Source organism: Cheilinus undulatus, linkage group 13, assembly GCF_018320785.1.
Source record: "Cheilinus undulatus linkage group 13, ASM1832078v1, whole genome shotgun sequence".
NCBI lineage: Eukaryota > Metazoa > Chordata > Actinopteri > Labriformes > Labridae > Cheilinus > Cheilinus undulatus.
Window position 1 is genome coordinate 34,097,319 of NC_054877.1, and position 21,211 is coordinate 34,118,529.

At 39.7% G+C, this 21,211-nt stretch overlaps 2 protein-coding genes across 3 annotated transcripts in view; one reads left to right on the top strand and one right to left on the bottom strand.

Moving 5' to 3' along the window:
* Positions 1–19: 19 nt before the first annotated feature.
* LOC121520435 (UAP56-interacting factor-like) lies at positions 20–8,519 on the top strand. Its single transcript, XM_041803880.1, has 9 exons — positions 20–213; positions 381–521; positions 632–795; positions 4,994–5,142; positions 5,385–5,457; positions 5,569–5,624; positions 5,773–5,847; positions 6,039–6,165; positions 7,963–8,519. Exons 1-9 carry the CDS (start codon positions 141–143, stop codon positions 8,062–8,064), a joined length of 960 nt encoding a protein of 319 aa, XP_041659814.1. The 5' UTR covers positions 20–140; the 3' UTR covers positions 8,065–8,519.
* Positions 8,520–9,190: 671 nt separating this feature from the next.
* Positions 9,191–21,211, bottom strand: part of LOC121520433 (TSC22 domain family protein 2-like) — a 37,285-nt gene continuing 25,264 nt past the window's right edge. For both annotated transcript variants that reach the window (XM_041803878.1, XM_041803877.1), the window contains 2 exons: positions 12,115–12,166; positions 9,191–11,093 (listed from right to left, as the gene is read on the bottom strand). In XM_041803878.1, coding sequence (XP_041659812.1) covers positions 10,722–11,093; positions 12,115–12,166 — 424 coding nt within the window. In that variant the 3' untranslated portion in view covers positions 9,191–10,721. The remainder of the gene's footprint in view (positions 11,094–12,114; positions 12,167–21,211) is intronic.

Consider the following 21,211-nt stretch of genomic DNA (forward strand, 5'->3'; position numbering starts at 1 on the left):
GGCATGCGCTGCGCCGTTTACGTTCGGAGAAGGTCCGTTGTGTGTTGTAGCGTACCCTAAATAAGAACGTACAACTAACACGGTTTACAATCATTGTCGCGGTTTTTCCACCGGTCTTGGTTGTTTGTCACATTTTAAACATGAACAGAGATGAATTTACAGCAGGACGGGGGAGGAAAACATCAGTTCCAGATAAAGTCGACATGTCATTAGGTAAGATGGTCCCTGGCTAACATTACTAAAATAGGGTACTGGCTAATGTTAGCCACTTAGTGGTGGGAGGTTGCCAGTTGCTAGAGCGTAAGCTAGCTTTCTAAATTGAGGTAATTGGTGCATTATCTCACTCTTCTGTGTAAACGATCATGTGTTGCCATCCACAGATGACATAATTCGACTGAACAAGAAGGAGCAGCAGATTAAAAGGAGACAGGCCACAGTAAATCGCCGACCAGTGAAGAAGAAAGGCCGTTTAATTCAAGGAAAAGGAGTTTCGTCCAGGACTACTGGACCAGCCCAGAGAGGTGTGTATGTAAACACTTCATCTTTTGATGACACATCGACACCTGTGCATTTTTTAATTCCTCTAAACAAGTTTGGGCACATGTTATGTGGCTTTTATTGTCGTCACAAGGAGGTGGCGTTCCTCGTGGAGGAGTGTCTAAATTAAGAAACAGGAGGGTCCCTCCTCTGCCAGGTCGACGACGAGGTCAGGGGGTTATCACAGGACTGGCAGCCAGAAGGCCAACTGCACTCCTCAAGAGGGTGGGCACACTGAACAGAGCAACAATCAACAAGGTAATGGGGATCATACTGGAGTGATCAAATACCCTAGTATGGTTATAAGCCTCTGATAGGGTTTTAGAAAGTTATTTTTATATTTGTAGTAATACTGCACTTTATGTTCAGATCCTATTGAGGGATTAAGAGCTAATTTTGTTGATTAGACAGGGAGCTGATACTCAAAATGTCAGCCTCATGCATTAATCTCTTTAGCCTCTTAATCTCTTCCTCTGGTACAGAACATGCATCCTTGTAACTAGTGTCTTATTGAAATTGTGGGTTACTTTTAGATAGTGCTGGCCAATTAATTTCAATAACAACTTAAGCTTCCCATGCTTAATGTTTTCTACATAGATCTTGTCATGCCAATTTAAATTTTCAGGCTTTGATGTGATATATACACGTAGAGAAAGAAAGGTGAGCGCTGAGCGGGGTAAAAAATGTCTGTAAAGTGTAACCAGGATCAGGTGCTTTTCAGAAAACTGTCCAAAGTAGAAGTGGCTGTCAAAATTGAAGATCCAAGGCACTCAGCAACAAGTCTTCATCAGGACATAATAGACATATAAAGACCAGGTTACATTACATTGCCATTTAGCAGACACTTTTATCCAAAGCGACGCACATCTGGGGCAGGTGTTTGAGGTGTTAAGGACCTCGCTCAAGGGCCTGTGCTGGATGCTATTGGTGCCCTTAATCCCTAATGTCCTGTAGCAAAGTTGGTGATCTGAACCAGTGAGCTATCCAGCCGCAAGTGTTTTGTATGAGGTGTCATAGGACAAGTCACCTGACAAAGGTCACTACAACAAGAAGCAAGCACAAATTAAACATAAACCATAACAGCAGGAATCAAAGTACAAAAACACATTCTTATAGTACCAAAAATTGTTCACACTAGTATAAATATAAATTTAAACAGCTAGTGAGAGTAATCACGAAAACATGAAAAAAGACATCCTATGACTGCAGTCAATTAAGTGGGGAATTAACCCACCACACCAGAAATAGGTACAAGAACAATCTCACAGTAAATGTGAGTGTATTTAGTAGTATACAAAACAGAGCACAGAATATGAAGCAGTCACATCCCAAAACAGACCAGCACTGGAACAAAGATGTGCACAAATAGTCTGACAAGTCACCATTTCATTTTTTGCTTTGCTGTGATATTTTGGCAACAAATATGTATCACCAGTACCCCAAAAACACAGCCAGTGTATTTTTGTCTCTGCCCAGGAGGTTATGTGATTGGCAGGGTTTGTTAGTTAGCAACATAACTCACAAAGTTATGGATGGATTTTGATGACATTTTCAGGAAATGTCAGAAATGGCATAAAGAAGAACTGATTAGATTTTGGGAGTGATCCAGCTCACCGTCTGGTTCCAGGAATTTTTAGCAAAGAAGTCTTTGCTATTGTGAGATAGGGCTAATGGCGGAGGTCTGCGCTCTCCAAGTGCTTTTCTAGTTACTAATGTGTTGAAATAATGTTATTTTCACTTATTTATTTTCATGCATTGCTTGTTTTTTAAAGTGTTAGGTTGTTTAAGATGTATAAGTTAGACAAATAGAAAAATCAGAGAGTAATCATTTAATAATCATGATCACAATACTGATCAAAAGTATGTTGATTATGAGTTGCCATAATTTAGTAGCCCTATCTTTACACCTTCATACAGTAAATGTTGGAATAGTTGTAACATGTCAGTACACTTCATTTTAGAGACTGATATTGAAAAATAGGGCCAGTTAATAAGTTAGCAAATGGAACTAATTCTAATGTTTATTCCATGCTCTGTTAGTAATCAGTTGTGTCTCCCTTTTAAATGATCTCATCTGTCATATGTCACTCATCTTTCCTAGAGCTGGTGTAAGAACTTGTCCACACATAGTTGGGTAGTTTTGTAATAATCCTGTCCACACATGCTACGTTGTCTTTGTCAGAAGTTCAGTTAACAACATTAGTTCCAGCAAAACATCAGCTTTTGTTGTTGCCATAGTAATAAAAGTGATAAATTTGCATACCAGTGACATCAAACAGGGGAGAACCAGTGCACAGGGTGACGTTATGAGCCCAAATCTTTAGTTTTCCCTGGCCACACATAAGCAGAGTTTCTAAAACTGTTCACCAATGAAGGAGTTTTCACAAAGGTTTTTTTCTGTGACCTAAAACTGTGTTTGCATTTGCACAGAATGCACAGAAAAACTTAATTTAAAAACATACCCACCTTTGGACAAGGCCCAGACTCCCATACTGTTGACTTTTACTTTAATGATTGATTAAAACAACTCAGAGGTGACCAACAGGTGAGTTCTGTTTCTCAGTACACACAAAAATCTTTTAATTAGCAGTGCGATGCCCCAGCTTTCCAGCATTAAATTGATGCTACACAGCTACAGATACTCTTTGGCTATTGACTTGGGTGCATGGCTCAAGATGTTCCCTAGATGACTAATTTCCCAGGCGGTAAACAAAATTCAAATGCAGACTTACTGAATAGTCTTATGGAAGGAAAATGCTTAAATGCAGTCAAAATTGAGCATAATTTATTTAAAAGTTCAGCAGGTAAACACCCAAAAATGCTATCCAGGGAGGGGTTACGATTAGCGTTAATAGCATCATCAGCCGTCAGTCCTCCTTGCAGGTTCATGCCCACATGTTTGTGCTGATTGCTGTTTTGTGCTGTTCAGGTCAGTATGTTAGTTTAACATGACACGGCCTACTTACAGCTGAATCCCCATTTTCTAGACTGAGGACCCCCTATGGGATGTTATACATTTACTGTGCTTGTTGACCACTGAATGGCAGAGCAGAAAAAGCAAGGCCTTTAACCAGAGCTACAGCAGTTTTGGCATATTCTGACAAGCATTGATAATAATTAGATCTGGTGCCGACTAGTGAGCGTGACGTCATTTTAATGTCTTTAGTCCACAAAAGCTAGTTTCAGAATGGGAGCATGTGACACACATCTGGTCAGTGACACCACTTGATCTTAGTTTCAGCTTGCATGATAACAAGTCAGGGCTTTCAGACTACCTTTATGGGCCCTGCAACTCATGCGCCTGATATGAACATCTTTTACTGAGAATCTAGAGAATTGAGGGCTCGCCTATTTCTTCTGTTCATCCAAAACAAACTGGAAAATACTACAGAGAATTAACCTTGTTTCATTAGATATGAATTTCCTCATCAGTAGGTTGTTTGCAGTGAGTTCCTTGATGATCCTGATGAAGGTCACAAGATGAAATGTACCAGTCTAACGAAGTTGTTCTCTAAACATCAACTATTGGTGAAGCTTTATATTTCTATATGGGTAGAATATGTCACTGGTAACATAAACACAGTACGATTACAATTCCTTGTTGTGCCTTTGAAAGAAAAACCCTGGTTTAGAATTTCTGCAGTACACTCATCTTGTTCATACATAATACTTTAATTCTGAATTGTTCCAGCTCCACGGCAGAAAACACATGTTTTTCCAATGCTGGTATTTTACTGACAATAAGCTTCTGTACACACTGACAAAGAAAAACAAGAGAAGTCCTTTTAAACTTCTGCATCCATTTTTATTGTGTGAACCCAAGCCAGCTTTTCTTGCCTTTTCAAAAATGAACCACAGTCGTCCTACTTTAGTGGCTGGACCCTCATCACGCCCTGATCCTGTTACCTGGCAACAGACAGCAGACTCTGCTGCTATCTAGGCGCTGCTAAGTCACCACCTCTTCTGTTATCTGCTCCAGACAACCGTAGAAACTTTTCCATTTTGTTTACCATCACCTCAGAGCTGTTATCTCATCAGAGCCGGAGGGGCTTGATAAGAATCTCAGCAGTCATGATTGCAGACGTTAATACATTTGATTGTTCTTCCTCCTTGTATCAAACTTGAGTGATTCCCATGTTATCCTCAATATTTAGTCCTGTCAGTGTTCTAGGAAATTGTTAACTCTTCCTCATTCTTATCAAAGTTATCATAAATTAAACATGTCATTAGGTATGCACAAATACATAAGTTTGATACAGTTAAGCAGTTATCACACAAAGATTTAGTACCGCATCAATGCTTGATTCCCTTTTTTCTATAAGACTTGCATTTATATATATTTATACTGATGTTTTTTAAATGCTGGTAAATCTAGTTGTCATGCTTGTTCTTTAACATAGTTATGAGTGTGTTTTTGTTGACAGTGTATCTTCCTACACTACCCTCCCTTTTTCAGAAAACACGGCAGAAAACAAAGCCCTTCATTCAACGTCCTGAAGCTCCATACAGGAAGCCAGAGGTACAGAGGAGGCCGTACAGGCAGCCCGATCAACAGAGAGGCCAGAATGTAACGTCGGTCAGGAGACCTTTTCAGCTACAGCGACGGTGAGGGCCAATCACAGCAGCTTGTCTTTTATTAAACAAGGAACATTGAAGGAATCTGAAGTCATCATCTCAATATTTCCTCAAACATAAAATGATTTTTAAGAGGCATAAACTGTAAAACAGGTGAATTTCAAACCTGTATTAGGGGTGAACATGTCTAAAGCAGCAGCTTAATTTGGTGACTCTTGTGTGTTTATGATGGAACTCCACATTGACGTTAAAAACATCTTTTATTTGTGCAGACCACTACCACCTGTACAGCAGACTCAGAGAGAAGCACGCCAGGCCACGTTTCTTTTTCGCAGAGGACTCAAGGTACACAACGGTTGTTTGATGGGGAATCATCATTTCATCTCAGCTTTAAAGAATTTAAGTATTTATGCAGACTTCTGTCATGATGTTCAATTTCTAATGTCTTTATCACAGGTACAGGCCCAGGTGCAGAAGCCAAATCCTCGCTCTACTCCAGTGAGAACTCGACAGTGAGTATTATTAGTCTGTCACTCTTGTGAGGAAGAGGAAATGTGATTAGGATATGAATCATTAGGATGGGAAAGAAGACCATTGTTTGTCATTTTAGACTCAGTGTTTGTTATGTGAATCTGTAACACTTCTCTGTTTATCCACCAGGTGGCGCACATCGACAGCCAGCAGTGGAATCTTAACTGTTTCAATCGACAACCCCACAGCCAGAACTCAGCCTGAGTAAATATCACAAAACTGTGCAGGATAATAACACTTATGTTTTTATTCTTATTTAGAAATATATCTCCAGAACACTATGATTTTAAATTAGAAACTTGCTATGGTTTATTCTGATATTTAAAGGACATTTACACATTTGATAGGGGTTATGACATTTACAGAGAAGAAGTGACTGTATGACTTCTTTGTAGGCCACCCTCAGCTTGGACGCTGCACCCTCCAGCTCCCAGCTCTGCTCCTGTTAAAGTGGAAACCGTGGAGAAGAAAATACCTAAAGGAGTGCCTCTGCAGTTCGACATCAACAGTGTTGGAAAACCAGTGAGAGCATTTAACAGTTTTGTTCAGTTATTATCAAGTTTGTACTTCACTTATTTGGTACATAAATGGTTTGAAGTTTTTACAACTCAGAAATTCCAAGAGCTCATTAATGCAGAAACCAAATCCTGCCTCTTGATCCAAACACAGTTTTTTGATTGAGAGGCGGTAGCTCTGTGTGAATGGTGTAAGTCTACAAGCAATCTATAATATCAAACCTACAGACAGTCATTATGTGTGTTAGGTATTTAAGCTGATTTGTTGATACATGTCACTCGGTAGGATGACAGCCAAAAAAGGAAGTTGGATATAAGGAGCTACTGAATTTGAAGTCAGCATGCAAGTCCTGAAAAGAGAGTCAATAAAATTATATTCATTAATATTTAATATTTAACAAATCTGTTGTTCATATTCCACAAAAAGGTAACAGCAGGCAACAGCAGAAACCGGCCAGGCAGGAGTGCAGACAGAAGAGAGTGAGGAAAGTCAGGTTCACAGGTGAATAATACACGCAGGCAAAACAGAAAAATAAGTCTGCACACCAGAAGCTGCTCCAAAGCTTATTTAATGAAGATTATCACCACATATGTGGCGTTTTGGGCCCTAGCCCTTCATCATTGTCTGGTGATAATCTTCAATAAATAAGCTTCCTTCTTCTTTTTATTGTGACTTTTGAGTAAGATATGCTGCTGTTTTATCAGGTAACGGTAGAAACTGGGCCAGGTGGAGGAGGAGGAGGGGGGGTCAGGTGAGGAGTCAGGTTCACTGGTGAGGCTAAGGCTGATAACAGTCTGATTATGAAAATAAATAAGGAATGGTAGTAGATGCATAATTTGTGATAAATATTGAGGGTAAAAATACAAATAATGTATGCAGCATAAATAAGTTGTCACAGTTCTGTAACGTCAGGTGTCATTTTGATCAGAGTAGGGGGAAGACATGCACCAAACAGCACTGAGACAGGGTATCAGTCCTGTGACCAGTGCGTTGAGGACTGCGATATTTGGTGCCCCAGACCCCAGGTTGAGGACCAGTGGTCTAACTTATAATATTTAATTAATCAATGTTTATTTTGTATCTAGGTTTTCCGGTCCAACTAAAATGATAATGCACATGGAAAAGAAACATTGTTTTAATATTGTCCTGTAAATAACTCAAGTTTAGAAAGATTTTGGAAATTTTCCAAGTTTTCAGATACAGAAGTTGTCTTTGTAGCTGTTCTATTGCAAAACTGTATTGTTGATGGTTTACTATCAAAATAATTCCTTTATTTTCAGAAGAACATACAAGTAAACAGATCTTATGTTAATCAGTTTACTAATACACAGGTACATCTCAAAAAATTACAATATCATGAAAAAGTTCAATATTTTTTGTCACTCATTTCAGAAAGTGAAACCCATATATTATAGACTCATTACACATAGAGTGAAATATTTCAAGCCTTTGTTTCTTGAAATGTTGATGATTATGGCTTACAGATAATGAAAACCCAAAATTCAGTGTCTCAGAAAATTAGAATATTGTGAATACTAGGCAACGAGTTAGAAAGTTTGCAGGAGTGTACTTGCAAGTGTTGGTTGTAAATAACAAGAATTACCCAATATTTGATGCATAGGACATTAAAATTTGTAATCCAAGTACAGTGTTATTTGATTTTACTAGACTCATTCTGAATACTAAATTTCCTGTCCTGTAAGCCTCACTTAGGACCTTATTCATTGCATTCCTAAGCCCACCAAGTCACAAAATGTTACTCCAAACAGTGTTAAAATATGTTTGTTTTCGTTCTTCCTGCAGCAAACGTCGATGACCTTGAATGAGCGATTCCGCATCCTGAAGGATCGGCGCACAGCCACAGCACACATGAACAAAGGCAGCCGGTTTGTAACAGTGGGTTAGAGGACAAGAGGACGGTGAAGAGTAACGCTCAGCAGCCCCTTCGTCCCACTCGGACACCTGGTGGATGCGACCTTTGTGATGGATGGGATGTATGACCCACTGACTGATTTAACCAAAGGGAAGAAGGGAAACGGTGGGATGGATGAGATCAGCCTGTGCAGCTGTGAGAACTGACGTGTCAATAGAAGAGATTGTTTAAAAATAAATCCCCATTCATTGTCCATATCATTGTACTGCGCTGTTTGTATTGTGGACCTCCTAAACTGGGAAGGAAAGAACCTTTTTTCCCTTTGGACTTGAAAGTATTGACACTACTAGAGACTGCTCAGAAATATTTGATTTACAGAGGACAGCTATGTATTTACTCCAGTGGGATGTATGTTTAAAAAACCTTTTTTGACATTTTTGAGAATTATTTTGTAAAGTTTGTTCCAATAAAGGAGTTTCTCTTACAATATATGGTTCAGCCTAGATCAGTCCGTAAGGTCTCAATGAAATCGAGCCAATGTCTTTGCATCTCAAAAATGTTTTTTGTTTGTTTTGTGGAGTTTGTAAAAAACGAATTCCTCTTAAAAGATAAGTGGTCTCCGAATAAGGTGTCGAAACATCTCTGCAACAATTAGGAGAAATAGGAGGAACCTGAGCTAAATTTAAAGAGTTTTTACAAAAGGTCTGAATACTTATGTCAATGTCATGTTTCTGTTTTATATTTGCACTAATTTGCAAAAATTTCTAGAATTCTGTTTTCACTTTCTCATGAGTGTAGATTAATGAGAAATGTTTCTACAGGAGCATTAGGCTGCAACATAACTTTAAAAAAAGACATTGTACACACATATTTTTCTGGGGGCTGGCAAGAAACTTTCTTTGTTGTGAAGTCACATGGTCACCTGTACAATTCCATAACTTGTGGGATTTTTATGGCATCTTTGTGCCTGTATGGTATCCCTTGGGTTTTGAATCTTGGAAAATATACATGTTTAATTTATGCAATAGCAATTTTTAGGAAGTTGCTGCATTTCAGGGGGGTTTTCAAGCACAAGTAAAACATTTTATATGCCCACAAGACTCAGAAAAGGGAAATAAAATGGTTTCTTAATGTCTGTCAGAAAGTATCAGGCATCTCTTGGAATCTGAATATTGCTTTTATTTAAATACATTAAAATTTGCAATGTAACAAAACTATTGGCATATGAAATTCAAACACCATTTAAATGAACAAAACATGGCTCACTTCATTTTTCTGTGACTAGTGTCAGTAACACTAGGTAATTTTCTCTCCGCCCACTCTGCTCTGCATTGTCCCATCCCCCCTCGCCCATTTACACTGTTCACAGACTATCTTACAATAAGAGTGCTGAATAAAAATGAGGTAAGAAAGTGGTTTGAAGATTACAGATCATGCAAAACATGCTGAACAGCAACAAAATATTCTGTGAAGGAGGAAGTAACAAAACAACCAGAAAAAAAAGGTGTGCATTTAAAAATAATCAAATTTACACAGCTTTGCATCTTTGGTTACAAAGTAGGTTGAATGATTTCACAGCTTTCCCCCCCAGCCCCCTCAGGAAAACAATGGAGGAAAAAAAAACAAGAAGGAGGGGGGTATGGCAACACTAATTCACTTGAACCTTCACCAGATGCCATCTGCAGGCACACGTTAAGATTTGTTGTCAACAGGTGGAGTCACCCACCAAGGCTCTTAATACTTTTACAAAACAATAATATACATTCATGCTGATCTTGACTTTCGGTAAGAATTGGCAATTGGAGAGAAGAATTTGAGTTAGTGTTAAACATCTGTCAGAATTCAGCTTTTGTTTCTTTGCCTACTTTTTAAACAATTCAATCTAAAGCGTTGCCTCAGGGAAGAATGGCCAAAATGTTGAAACACTAATAGAAAATAAGGAACTAGTCGCCGGGCTACTGTTAAACAGGTGACATGAGACTGTTCATGTGTGAAAATAGCAGCCCTGTAATAAATAAAACACTTAACAGTAGAACTCAAAAGACTGATGCAAGAGTTGGACTTGATGTAAAAAGTAACGGCAGCGGGTGTGGCGCTCCGAAAAATCAGATTCACTCTCTCCCACTTCTTTCTATACAACATGAAACAGCAAGGCTAAAAATACCCTTTTGCCCCCTCATTTATCTTACGTTAAAAAAATAATCACTCTCTGTTTAGACAATCACTCCTGTTTGTCCCTTATGTGAGGCGAACCCCCTCCCTTTCCACACTCTCGCTTTGAGCAGGTCAGCGTCGTGGCATGGGTCCAAGAGGAGACGTCCCGTCCACGAGCTAGGACCCAGCAGGCACCCGTACTGGGATAACAGCCAAGATGAACAACCTCCTGACACAGTCCAATCTCCACACACTTCTCCTCCATCCAAGTCTTTCTCACTCGCTCTCTGATGATTGCATTAACACTGGAAAGGCCCACAGTACAGATGCATACACGCTTACATTTCACAGTCATACCTGCGTACACACCGTGCACACGCACACTCACGCGCGAGCTGTACTTTGTGGTCAAGCTGGTGGCGAAGAAGACAAAGAGTTTTTTCTTCTTTTTATTTCACATACACTAATTTTTTAATAGGTTGCAGAGAAGATGCTCTTCTTTTTTTCTGCCCTCTAAGAAGCAGGCAGATGCACTTCAAGCGGAGGTGACGTTGGGTTGCAGTTGCTGTTGGCTGGGGTCGAGCTGAGGCTGAGTCTGGAGCTGCTGGGGTTTGGGGTGGTGCTGGAGCTGGGGGTGGGACTGCTGCGTCTGAGGCTGGGGCTGGACTTGTAGAGGAGGCTGGGCCTGGGGCGGAGGCTGGCTGAGTCCTTGCTGGGGTGGTGTGGTGCTAGAGCTGGGGGCTGATTGGGAGGACAGCTGAGACAGCTGCTCGCTGTTGGCCAGAGATTTCAACACGGCGTTTTCCCTCTCCAGCACAGAGTTCCTCTCGTACAGCTCCTTGATCTGCTCCTTTAACACCTCCACCTCTTCACGCACTGCATACATCAGATGGCTTTTCACCAGGTCCTGCAGGAGACAAGAGGGTGACATGAATTGTGTCACTGGGACGCCAGTATACGGGCTCAGCCGAAGGCTGCAGATTCACACGGGGGTTGATTTATCATGTTTAGACAAGGGCATGGGAGTGAACTCAAAGCAAATGGCTACAGTTGTTTATGTACTCATTCTATCTAGCTGCACATTTCATGTAGGGTTGTCAAAAAAACAGAACTTTAAACTTTGATATGATATCATCAAAACTTAACATAATCAGTTCTGTGTTTATACCATGACAATGGTAACGTACAGTACATTCAGAAAGTCATATTTCTCTGGATTGTTGAAATGCTTCAGTTTGGATTGGATGTATAGCGACACCCGTGTCGGCCATCTTGACTGCAGTTGGGTCCCTCTCAAAGTAAAGGGGGTCTGAATAATTTCTGAATGCACTCTAATTCCTGGATGTCTTACATTGGAAATTTTCTTGTTGTTAATGACTAAAAATTTCAAGCAGACTCCCCAAGAAAGTCTTGTTTAAGAAAAAAAATCAAAAGCACTAATGTTGTGTAATTAATATTACTACATACTTTATTGATCTTAAAGTAAATTCAAGACTAATATTGCTAATTATCCTGTTGAATCAGATTCTCTTTTTTCTTTCCCAACATCTTTAGATTAAATACTGACTGAATAGTTTTGTTTTTATGATAAATTGTGTTCATTTTTTAACATTTAGCAAATAGATTGTCTTATTTTAAAATGTATAGTATCAAAAAATAACTAAAAAAGCACAAGTTCACTGAATAAATGTACAGTTAGTTGACAAAGACAAGGGGAAACATGTATGTATGATGACATGTTAAAAGGCATCATGCAGGAAGGATGCAAAAGAAAAAAAGTAACCAAAATGTCTGGAAATAAAGAGCATAATACAGTAATAGTTATGTGTATAACACCTGGTCCCTGAAGATGACATCTTTCCATGCAACTGAACACCAACTTTATGTTTTTTGCATTCAGTACGATCAATGCTTAATAGATTACTCACCATTGCCTGTTCTATTTTGTTATCAATGGCAGCAACATTGGTTCCCGAGGCTCTGTGAAAAGAAAACACAGATGTTAAAATCAGTCTGGTAGGTATCTGGATCCAAAACCTCTCAGGGAGAGTCGATTTTCTCTCCCTATTTTCTTTCTTTTCTTTTCACCAACCAGCAGACACATTCCTGAAAAACAAGCAGTTAGCAAGAATAAAGGGTAATAAAATACATTTAACCCCTACAGCTAAGCACAAGCAGATAACACACATGTGCTTAATCAATCAAAGCAGCCGCCATCGCCTCAACCGAAGGAATCTGAGTTAGATCATATAAAATGACCTGCTGCCACTCTAGGTCATACCATGAAAATTATAACTCATATGTAGGTCAGGTCAGGGAGTGTGCAGGAGACTGGGAGAAGCTGGGCAGAAAACGCAGCGGCTAAGAGTTAGGGCTAAAAAATGCAACATTGAGTGGAAGTGGTTCAGCATAGGTGCAGTTATGTGCTCAATGAGTGATAATGTATATGAAAGAGTGGGACTGAAACTCACTGATTCTTCATACATGTGTGGTTGTGCAACTATGATGACCTCATTTCCCTTTAGATCCAACACAATAAGAAAGCAGCTGCACTTGGCAGACAAAGCAACAGGATAAATGAGCTCTGCAAAAGTATCTGCACATACTTTTTTGTCACACATCGGACTTAAATATTCACTTTAGTGTTCTGCATTAAAAACATACTGATAAAAAGTTTGCATCTAGGATCATTTGGAACATTTTACGAGACAAGATCCAAGATCTTTCCCGGGGAGTATGACGGCTTTAAGATAAGGAACATGTTTCATGCAGTAAAGAAAGTTGATTTTTTTCTATAAAGAACAGGAATTAATACGCTTCATTCACGCAGTACCACAGAGCCCGCCTCCCGTTACCTGCAGCGGGTCCGGCTGGAGACCAGCAGCGGCTCGCAGGTCGCATCACGCCGGGTCAGGCCCCCGGGGCAGCACGGAGGTTTGTAGGAAAACGTGCACGGCATGGCGCTGACCGCCGCTGGAGCTACATCGGTAAGAAGGAGACCAGCAGAGCGGACCGCAGGCGGTTCAGTCCGGTAAGTGTGACCACATTTGGAATAATGAAACATGAACCGGCGGGTGGAGAAGTCAAAGGAGCCGTCGGGAGGAGGCGGAGGGACTGACTGCTCTGCTCCGCCCGAACTGTGCTGCGTGCTCAGAGGCATGTATGGAGGCCTACTAGGGCCAAACATACGTTAATACATACAGCGACGGGGAAATCACGGATTATTCGATAACATACATCACCCCCTCCAGGATTAAAAGGGCTTTTTGTGTCTCTTGCAGCTTGAAACACCTTACTTTTTCAGCGTTTTTTTTTTTTAGTTGAAGTTTTCATGTTTGGAGGCTTTTCCCCTGACACTGCAGGGACTGATTTTCTTTTTCAAGAACAGTCGCAAAAAAAACCTTCTACTTAGCTTCACTAAAAGAGCTAACTACCTCATTTCTAACACAGAATAGCTTGATTAATCAGCAACTGATTATAATTTGTTGATATTTATGAAAAATGCATGGACAATATCTGAAATTACGCAGGGTGTCACAGATCAGATCACCTGGTCAGCTGCTGCTCAGTGCCCCACCTGAAGCAGCAGCGCTAAAATACCATAAACTTTGTTTTGTGTCCCTTTAATAAAAACAACACACTGTTGAAATCTGCTTTAAAATCCTTGTTGATACCAGCAGACTTGAGCCTGTCAGCTAATTTTGGCACATCCAGTTGGTAAAATGACAATCTAGCAAAAGAAAAGTCACAGGATGGGGTCAAATGTTTTCAAGAAAAGGAAATTGGGGTTTTGGCGATAAACTTGAATAAATATAGTTGCTTGAAAGTGAAATTTCTTTCCTTATCATAAAAGAACATTTGAATCAGATGCATAATGCAGCAGAGTTGGGGTCTGTGTCTACAGCTGGCTTTTTTAAGGCTGGCAGCACTTGTTTTCAATCAGATTTTTTTATCATCAAAAATCGTTTTTTAGCTTGTCTTAGTCTAGTCTTCCAATATTTTAGTCGACAAAATTATGCTGGCTTAAGGCACTCAGTTCAAGGTGACATGAGGAACAAATGTATGGGTAGGTTGAGGTGATCGGACAAAACTGTAAGGACGCACAGGATACTAGAGAGCGGATTGGATTTGTGTTAACAGCTGCAACTGCAACATTGCCACAAGGAGGTAATGTATGTTGTGAAAACCGCACCTGGTAACAACATAATGTTAAAAAAAAAAGAAAAAACTCAGTTGAAGGCAAAAACAATACAGATGTTATTTTATGACTTCCGAGTTTGACTGCTATGAATAAACAGTTACACATGAGGACAAAATTATTAGCCCCCCTATAAAAATCTAATTGATTTAAATGTTTTTCTATAGTGCTGTTAAACAAAGCAAAGCATTTTTAACACAGCTTTTTCAAACACCCTAGTTTTATGTTGGATGCTGAAATTATTTTACTTCGCACACAGAAACAAAATCATTCCACAAAAAACAAAAACTACCAGGGTCAAAATTATTGGGCTTCTGGAGGTAGTTCTTCACCAGGAGTGATGTATGCTTTGGGTCGTTATCATGTTAGAAGACAAAGCGACGACCCAGACCCAGCTTTGTTGCTGACTGCTTCAGGTTTTTCTTTTAAAATCATACTGAAGCATCCCCACAGCATGATCCTCCCACCACCATGTTTCACTGTGGGGACCGTGTTCTTTGGGTGATACTCCTCTCCCTTCTTTCTCCAAACATCACCGACGTCTCTCTGGCCAAAGAGCTCTAGTTTAGTTTCATCTGACCAAAGGACATGCTTCCACTATTCATAATCATTCTCCAGGTTGTCCTTAGCACACTTCAGTCTGGTTTGAAGGTGCCTCTTCTGCAAAAGGGGAACCTCACAGTCCATTCCTGTGCAGGGCTCTAGTGATGGTCTTCTTTGAGACTACTCCGTAAAAAGGTCAATTCTAAAAGGGGGCTTATAATATTGACCCTGGTCATTTTAGCCTTTTTAGAAAAAGTTCTTTTAGTGTGGGCAATAAAATAATTTATGCCTTCAAAAGATAGCTCCTATGCTCAGAAATGCTATGTTAAAAATTCTTTGCTCTGTTAAAAAAACTTGGGAGAATCTTGAAAAAACTAAATTTCACGGAGGGCTCATAGATTTGTGCTCAATTGCAGGTATACAAGCTCGAGCTCACCAGCATAAAAATAATAAGCAACAGTTACTGATATCTAATTATGCCTCATTATCTGGTAATGGTGGAACTGATATCAACTGATACTGATATTAAGCCAATGCATCTGTGGATCCCTAGACTTCAATTTACTACAGCTAGAAAACTGAACTGGAGGAAAAATAGATCTTGGTGTGCAGTCTTGAAGAAACTATTGGCTGCATTTTGCTTGAAAAATGCAGTGAGCCTGGCTTAGAGTGCAAAACATAAATGAATAAGTGAATGAAGGAATAAATTAATTGAATTTAACTGTTTTTTCCAGTAGCTGACTGGTTGATTTAGTCAAAATGAAGGGAACATGAATATCAAATATAAATTATGCTTTATCAATATACATAAACATTTGTTGATCAACTTAGTCTAGTGTGTTAAGGCATTTTGCATGACTCATTCTCGTTAAACTAACAGTAAAAACATGCTCATGACCCCCTGCAGAGCTGCAGAGTATAGATAGGGATAGTGCCATTACCTAGAAAGCTAAGTAAGGTTGTTTGAGGTTGGTGGTACCTACAGTGAATATCCTGAAGTGGAGTCCAGATATAGTAGATAAAGTGCTTTAGAGACTGTCACCATTAAAATGTTTGTCCACCAGAGGCCACTGATGCTTGGTACTCCAACAGGTAAACATCTACAGGCCAAAAGCCCCTCAATCTTCTGTTAAGGTTCATTACAATGTTTTAGAAATTTAGAAGATGGTTAGGTTCTTTGTTCAACTCATAAATTCTGAATGGACAGCTATACTGGCCTGAAATAATTCACACTGGTCTCGATTTAAGCGTTTGTACCTTAAACAAATGCAAATGAAAGCTATCCCTTGCTGTAAAGAGATGACCAGTGCCACCCTGTGGTAACAAGGTACCTTTAGGTAGACACCAGGTAGATGGTAGGCCTCCCATGGAGGACACAATGTTCTTTTTCTCAACACCCTCCAATTTATGTGTTAGGCCAGAGGAAGCTCTCAGCAGATTGTTATCGGCGGGTTGTACCGGGACAGGAATGTTCCCCATACCTCTGAAACTATGAAACACTGTCAGTCACATGCCCCGTCCCATAGTCCCTCCTTTGATCTGTCAGATATGACAGCGTCTTACATACTACATGCAAAAACATCCTACAATGAACAAAGAAAACATGTGTCAGCTTAAACATACACGGTGTCAATCATATTATACCGACAGGAACACACCTATTACCTTTAAAAGAAATTAAGAATTAAGAATTCTCTTTTCCCCTGTCAGGACTCTTTTTTGCCCCTGTAGACCACGCTATGTGACCCCCCACAACTGGTTACATAACCAGATGTTATGAAGTAATAAACCTCAGCTTCACCCTGTAACCAAATGTGTGTTTAATTTAGACGAGGCGTCACAAAGGCCCTCCTATAGTTTTCCTCTGTTAGTTGAGTTTTCATTAGGACTGTGCCCAAAGGAATTTCTCACTCCATAAAGACCAGACTCTGATGGACTTTCTGGGCTACACCCTTATTGCTTCACCAGCAGCTTTAGACGGCACAGACAAAAACAAGCTCTACCATCCTGTCACCGTAAAACATTATTACCACACAGAACCATGGCACAAAACTAGCTTCCTCACATATTTGGTTATTTTTTCCAAGTTAAATTCACATTACCCAAATTTCTTCTGGTTTTTACTTCAAGATAAAGAGAGGGAAACTTGTCACAGAAATGATAAATTTCAACTTTTTCATAAACCGGAATGGTGTTACCATATTATGTTGACATTTAAGCAAAAAACAGAGAGAAAGAGAGGGTCGTTCACAACAATCACTCCTTAAGTGGGGTACACACCACTAGATAATCATAAGTGAACAAAGTTCTGGTTTTTGACAGCTATGAAAATCATCTGGACAGATGCACTCTGATGACTGTCACATGTAAAGAAACAACAGCCAAGTGAGCTGACTGACAAGGAAGCACAGCAACTGCAGAAAATCAGTTTTTACTCTCCACCAGCCTGTGCTGTCACATGTACAGACCATATTTACACTGTCTCCAACACTTTTCCCATAGTCTTTTCACTTCATGATCTTTCACTCAATAATAGTCCAGAAACTACTGCCTATACTGCCCATTCTTCCTATTATTTTTGTTTACTTTAAAGTCACATTGACTGGAGATATTTTGTGAGATTTTAAGTTTTTAGAGTCAGGACTCTGACCGTTTGTGAATAAAATGTGTAAGAGTGTGGCGTTTGGATCATAACAATGCTCTCTACACTACAGGAACAACTGTTTATCATTATTTGCCATCATGTGTGGGGTTGAAAATATCTTCATCATCATCAAGATTTTAAATCTTCTTGGCAAAATTAGATACAACTTCTACATAAAGAATCTGTACACAGGAATCTGGATTTACAGCATGGAATTAGTTATTTTTTTATTTCTATCACTACAGTAGTATAAATATCATGAAAAGTGCAAACAGAGGAGTAATGTTACATTTACAGTCAGAAAGTCTCTGCTGCAGTGTCACTAGTGTAACTTTGAGCAACAACATTAGCTTGGGCTCAACACATTGTTTCAAACCCCACTGATTTACACTAAAGGCTAATGTTGGCATCAAAACAAAGTTCACTATTGGGGGCATTCTCTATGGAATAACTGTGAAACTGGACAGAGGATTGTGGTGCCTTCGAGGATTGTAATGTTTTCAACTTCAAAAATAACAGCAGTATTACCTTATTGGAGTGACACAATGGAGCTTAGCTCTTCAGGCTGCGGTTTTGATTGACTAGAACTCACGTGACGTCTTAGCCAATTAGACAGAGATAGGCGGGACATATGAGCTGGAGGGGTTGAAACAAATGCAGCAGAGACAAAGCAGTAGCAGATGTTGTGATAAATTTATCATATTGGTGATTGGTGAAATAAAATGTCTTTACTGATAACTGGCAAAATGCCAAATGTCTGCGCTGAGATTTGGCCAGACTGATTATTGGACCCCAAGTCTGCAAGTACTTCATGTCATGAAAATGTAAAAAATGTTAATCATAGAGGAATAAAGGAAAAAAACATGGTGCTTTTCTCCACAGAAACCGGGTTTAAACTTTAAAAGGAAAAACTGAAAAACTGCTGTGTATCTTGTCTGTGACATATTCTACCAATGTGGAGATGCACATCTGCTAAAACAAAGTAAATATAGCTCTTTTATTTATCTTTTTCCTGTCTATTTTAGCAGAGAGATGTGCATGGCTTGTATTAACATAAATAATCTAAGGGGGGGTTTCTACTCTTTGGATAAGTGTGCGTGGGATGTTGCACGCATGCAGGTAGTCTGAAAGCTGTGACTTCTTACAGTGATCGCTGATATGACAATCGAGCCATGACGCAGCCACCACACACCCAATCTGAAACAGAGATGAGTTTAAAGCTAACCACTGGCTTCAGTTTAAAGCTAACCACTGGCTTCAGCAGAATTACTGAAGAATCTGTCCCAAAAGGCATCAATCGTCTATTAGACGATTGAAACAGGTGTGTGCTGATGTTAAACTAGTACACCTACATAAAAATCTCACTTTCTGTTTTTTGTTGAAATTTTGCCACCGTAAACTGACAGTATGCACGACTGTGATTCGTTTTGATAAAGTTAAAATAATACAATGATCCACTGTTTGCAAGAGTGCATACTGACTTAAGTGTAGCACAGTATATAAATAATTAAGACATCACACACAAATGTCAGGAGATCCAGTGAAGCCAGTCTGGTTCAGATGATTCAACTAATGATAACTGGAAAGTCAAACCAGTACAGAGATGAGACATATGGGAGAAATTAAAAATGAGTGCTGATGTTAAGACGCTGTGAAAGCAGCTGTTACACAGACACACAGGAGAGTTTCTAGAATCTGACAACACACAGACGCTCCCTGGATCTTAAGGAGAAACAGACCAAAGTTGCGGTTTTGGTGAATAAAAGTACATTTGGGGATAAAACCCAGGCCAAAAACCTAATGTGAAAAGTGAAAAACACCCATTATGATTTCCAGGAATGCAGTCTGATTTAATCAAATTGCTTTTATGGCAGACAAAAAACAAAGATGTCCCGTTAAATAAAACAAAGGATTACTAGGTTATCTAAATTGTTGCAGGTTACTGTCTGCCAGTGTAACAGTAAAAGTCTGTAAGTGTTTCTTGTCCAAATGCCTCTGGATTACCTCATTCCCATTAAAACAGAGGGTATGAAACATTTTCTCTTGAGGTTTCTCCTAAACCGTCTTCACTGGAGGCAACAATGAGCTGGACTAAGAGGAAAATGAGAGGAAAAACTCCAAACGCCCACTGTCACTGGGACATGCAACATGACAGCGATGGGTTTGTAGCTATAGAGATGGGAAAACATCAACAATAGAAGAATATTTTTCTGAGTTTGAGATAGATTTTCAAGATGTGGATGACTAATTGTAGTTTTTCTTATGAGATAATTCCGTTAATCCATGATGTTTGGGGTCATTTCTTTACCTTAGCTTGTCAGTAAATGGAAAATAGTGGGAATACTGATCAAGCAAAAACAATTTAAGGACACCATGCGGTGCCTCATGTAGAACTTCCAGGAATGGCTGGCAAAGGAAGGAGATGTTGTAAGCCAGAGCATGAGTGAGCAGTGTTTAGGGGCTCAACAGTGACTGTGTCTGGTTAAAGCAGCGCTCCTGACACACATGATCTTGTTTAAGCCTCTGGATCTCAAGTCAAAGCCAAGAACTCGTTTGAGCGCCTGACTTCAATACAAAACATGTTTGATGCAGAGTTAAGCTGCCCTCCTCTGTTTTTCCAGAGTTACAAAGCAAACAGTACATAAGCACTGAGGTCAAGCCCTGAGGCCTGAAGGCTGGGCTGACATCCAACATTATGCTAACAAGGATTTGAACGTACTCTGCTATTGATTACGTAACCAGCGCCTCAGTAAACTTCACCTTCTACATTAACATGACTGACATTTATAATCTCCGGCTGGTGAAAGCATGAGTGTCAATAAAAAGTTCCGTACATTAAAGGCAGGAAAGTTTACACTTGCAGGGAGCGTTAACAAGTGGAGCAGTGAGGGTGAATAACTCATCTACACATCGAATAGTTGTCATTCCTCGCCTCTGGCAGAACTGCCGGCATGTTTAAGAGGAATAGGTTTCCATCAGAAACATGGTAAAAACAAAGCAAAGTCTATTTAACTCAACCTGAGGCATGATGGGACAAGTTTAGAGCTCCAAGAGGGGATGCCTGACAGTTTGCCCAAGGACAACAGGTGCACAAAACAATCATACAAGTCACTTGTAAGGCATACCTCTACTTCTACAGTGTAAATTTTGCTCTTTAAGAATCTGGATCTAATTTTTCTTTTTGACTGAGGCTTTGTGTTGCAGACCTGCAGGGCTTGCTCACAGCAACTTCAACTTCAGGAGTATACAGAGCCTGTCTTCTCACACTCATATCAGATGTGCATATATTCAATTATACCCAAGACCTGACAACTGCCACTGTTTTTGTTGCATTACATTACACAGCAGTGCGTGTGGTGAGGCATCGGCACAGAGCCAGCAGAGAATGAAAGAGGAAGTGCTACAGTTACAACTGAGCATGCATCAGAGCTGCTGCATGGCAGGACTAGGGTTGTCACGATTCCAGGTTTTAAAAGTTCACTACAATCTACTAAAAATAAATATGATGGCAGCATGCAACGAAGTCCATGTTTACGCAACAGTTTCATCCAAATACACAGCACACGTTTAGGGTGCGTGAAAACTGAAAAATTTAAGACAGATTAAGACTGTACATTTTTAAGAACTCCAACATTTTGGT

Coding starts and splice junctions, on each gene's coding strand:
- LOC121520435 (XM_041803880.1), top strand. CDS start 141: ATGAACAGAGATGAATTTACAGCAGGACGGGGGAGGAAAACATCAGTT. Junction 522..631: donor TACTGGACCAGCCCAGAGAG/GTGTGTATGTAA, acceptor TGTCGTCACAAG/GAGGTGGCGTTCCTCGTGGA. Junction 5,625..5,772: donor ACTCCAGTGAGAACTCGACA/GTGAGTATTATT, acceptor TTTATCCACCAG/GTGGCGCACATCGACAGCCA.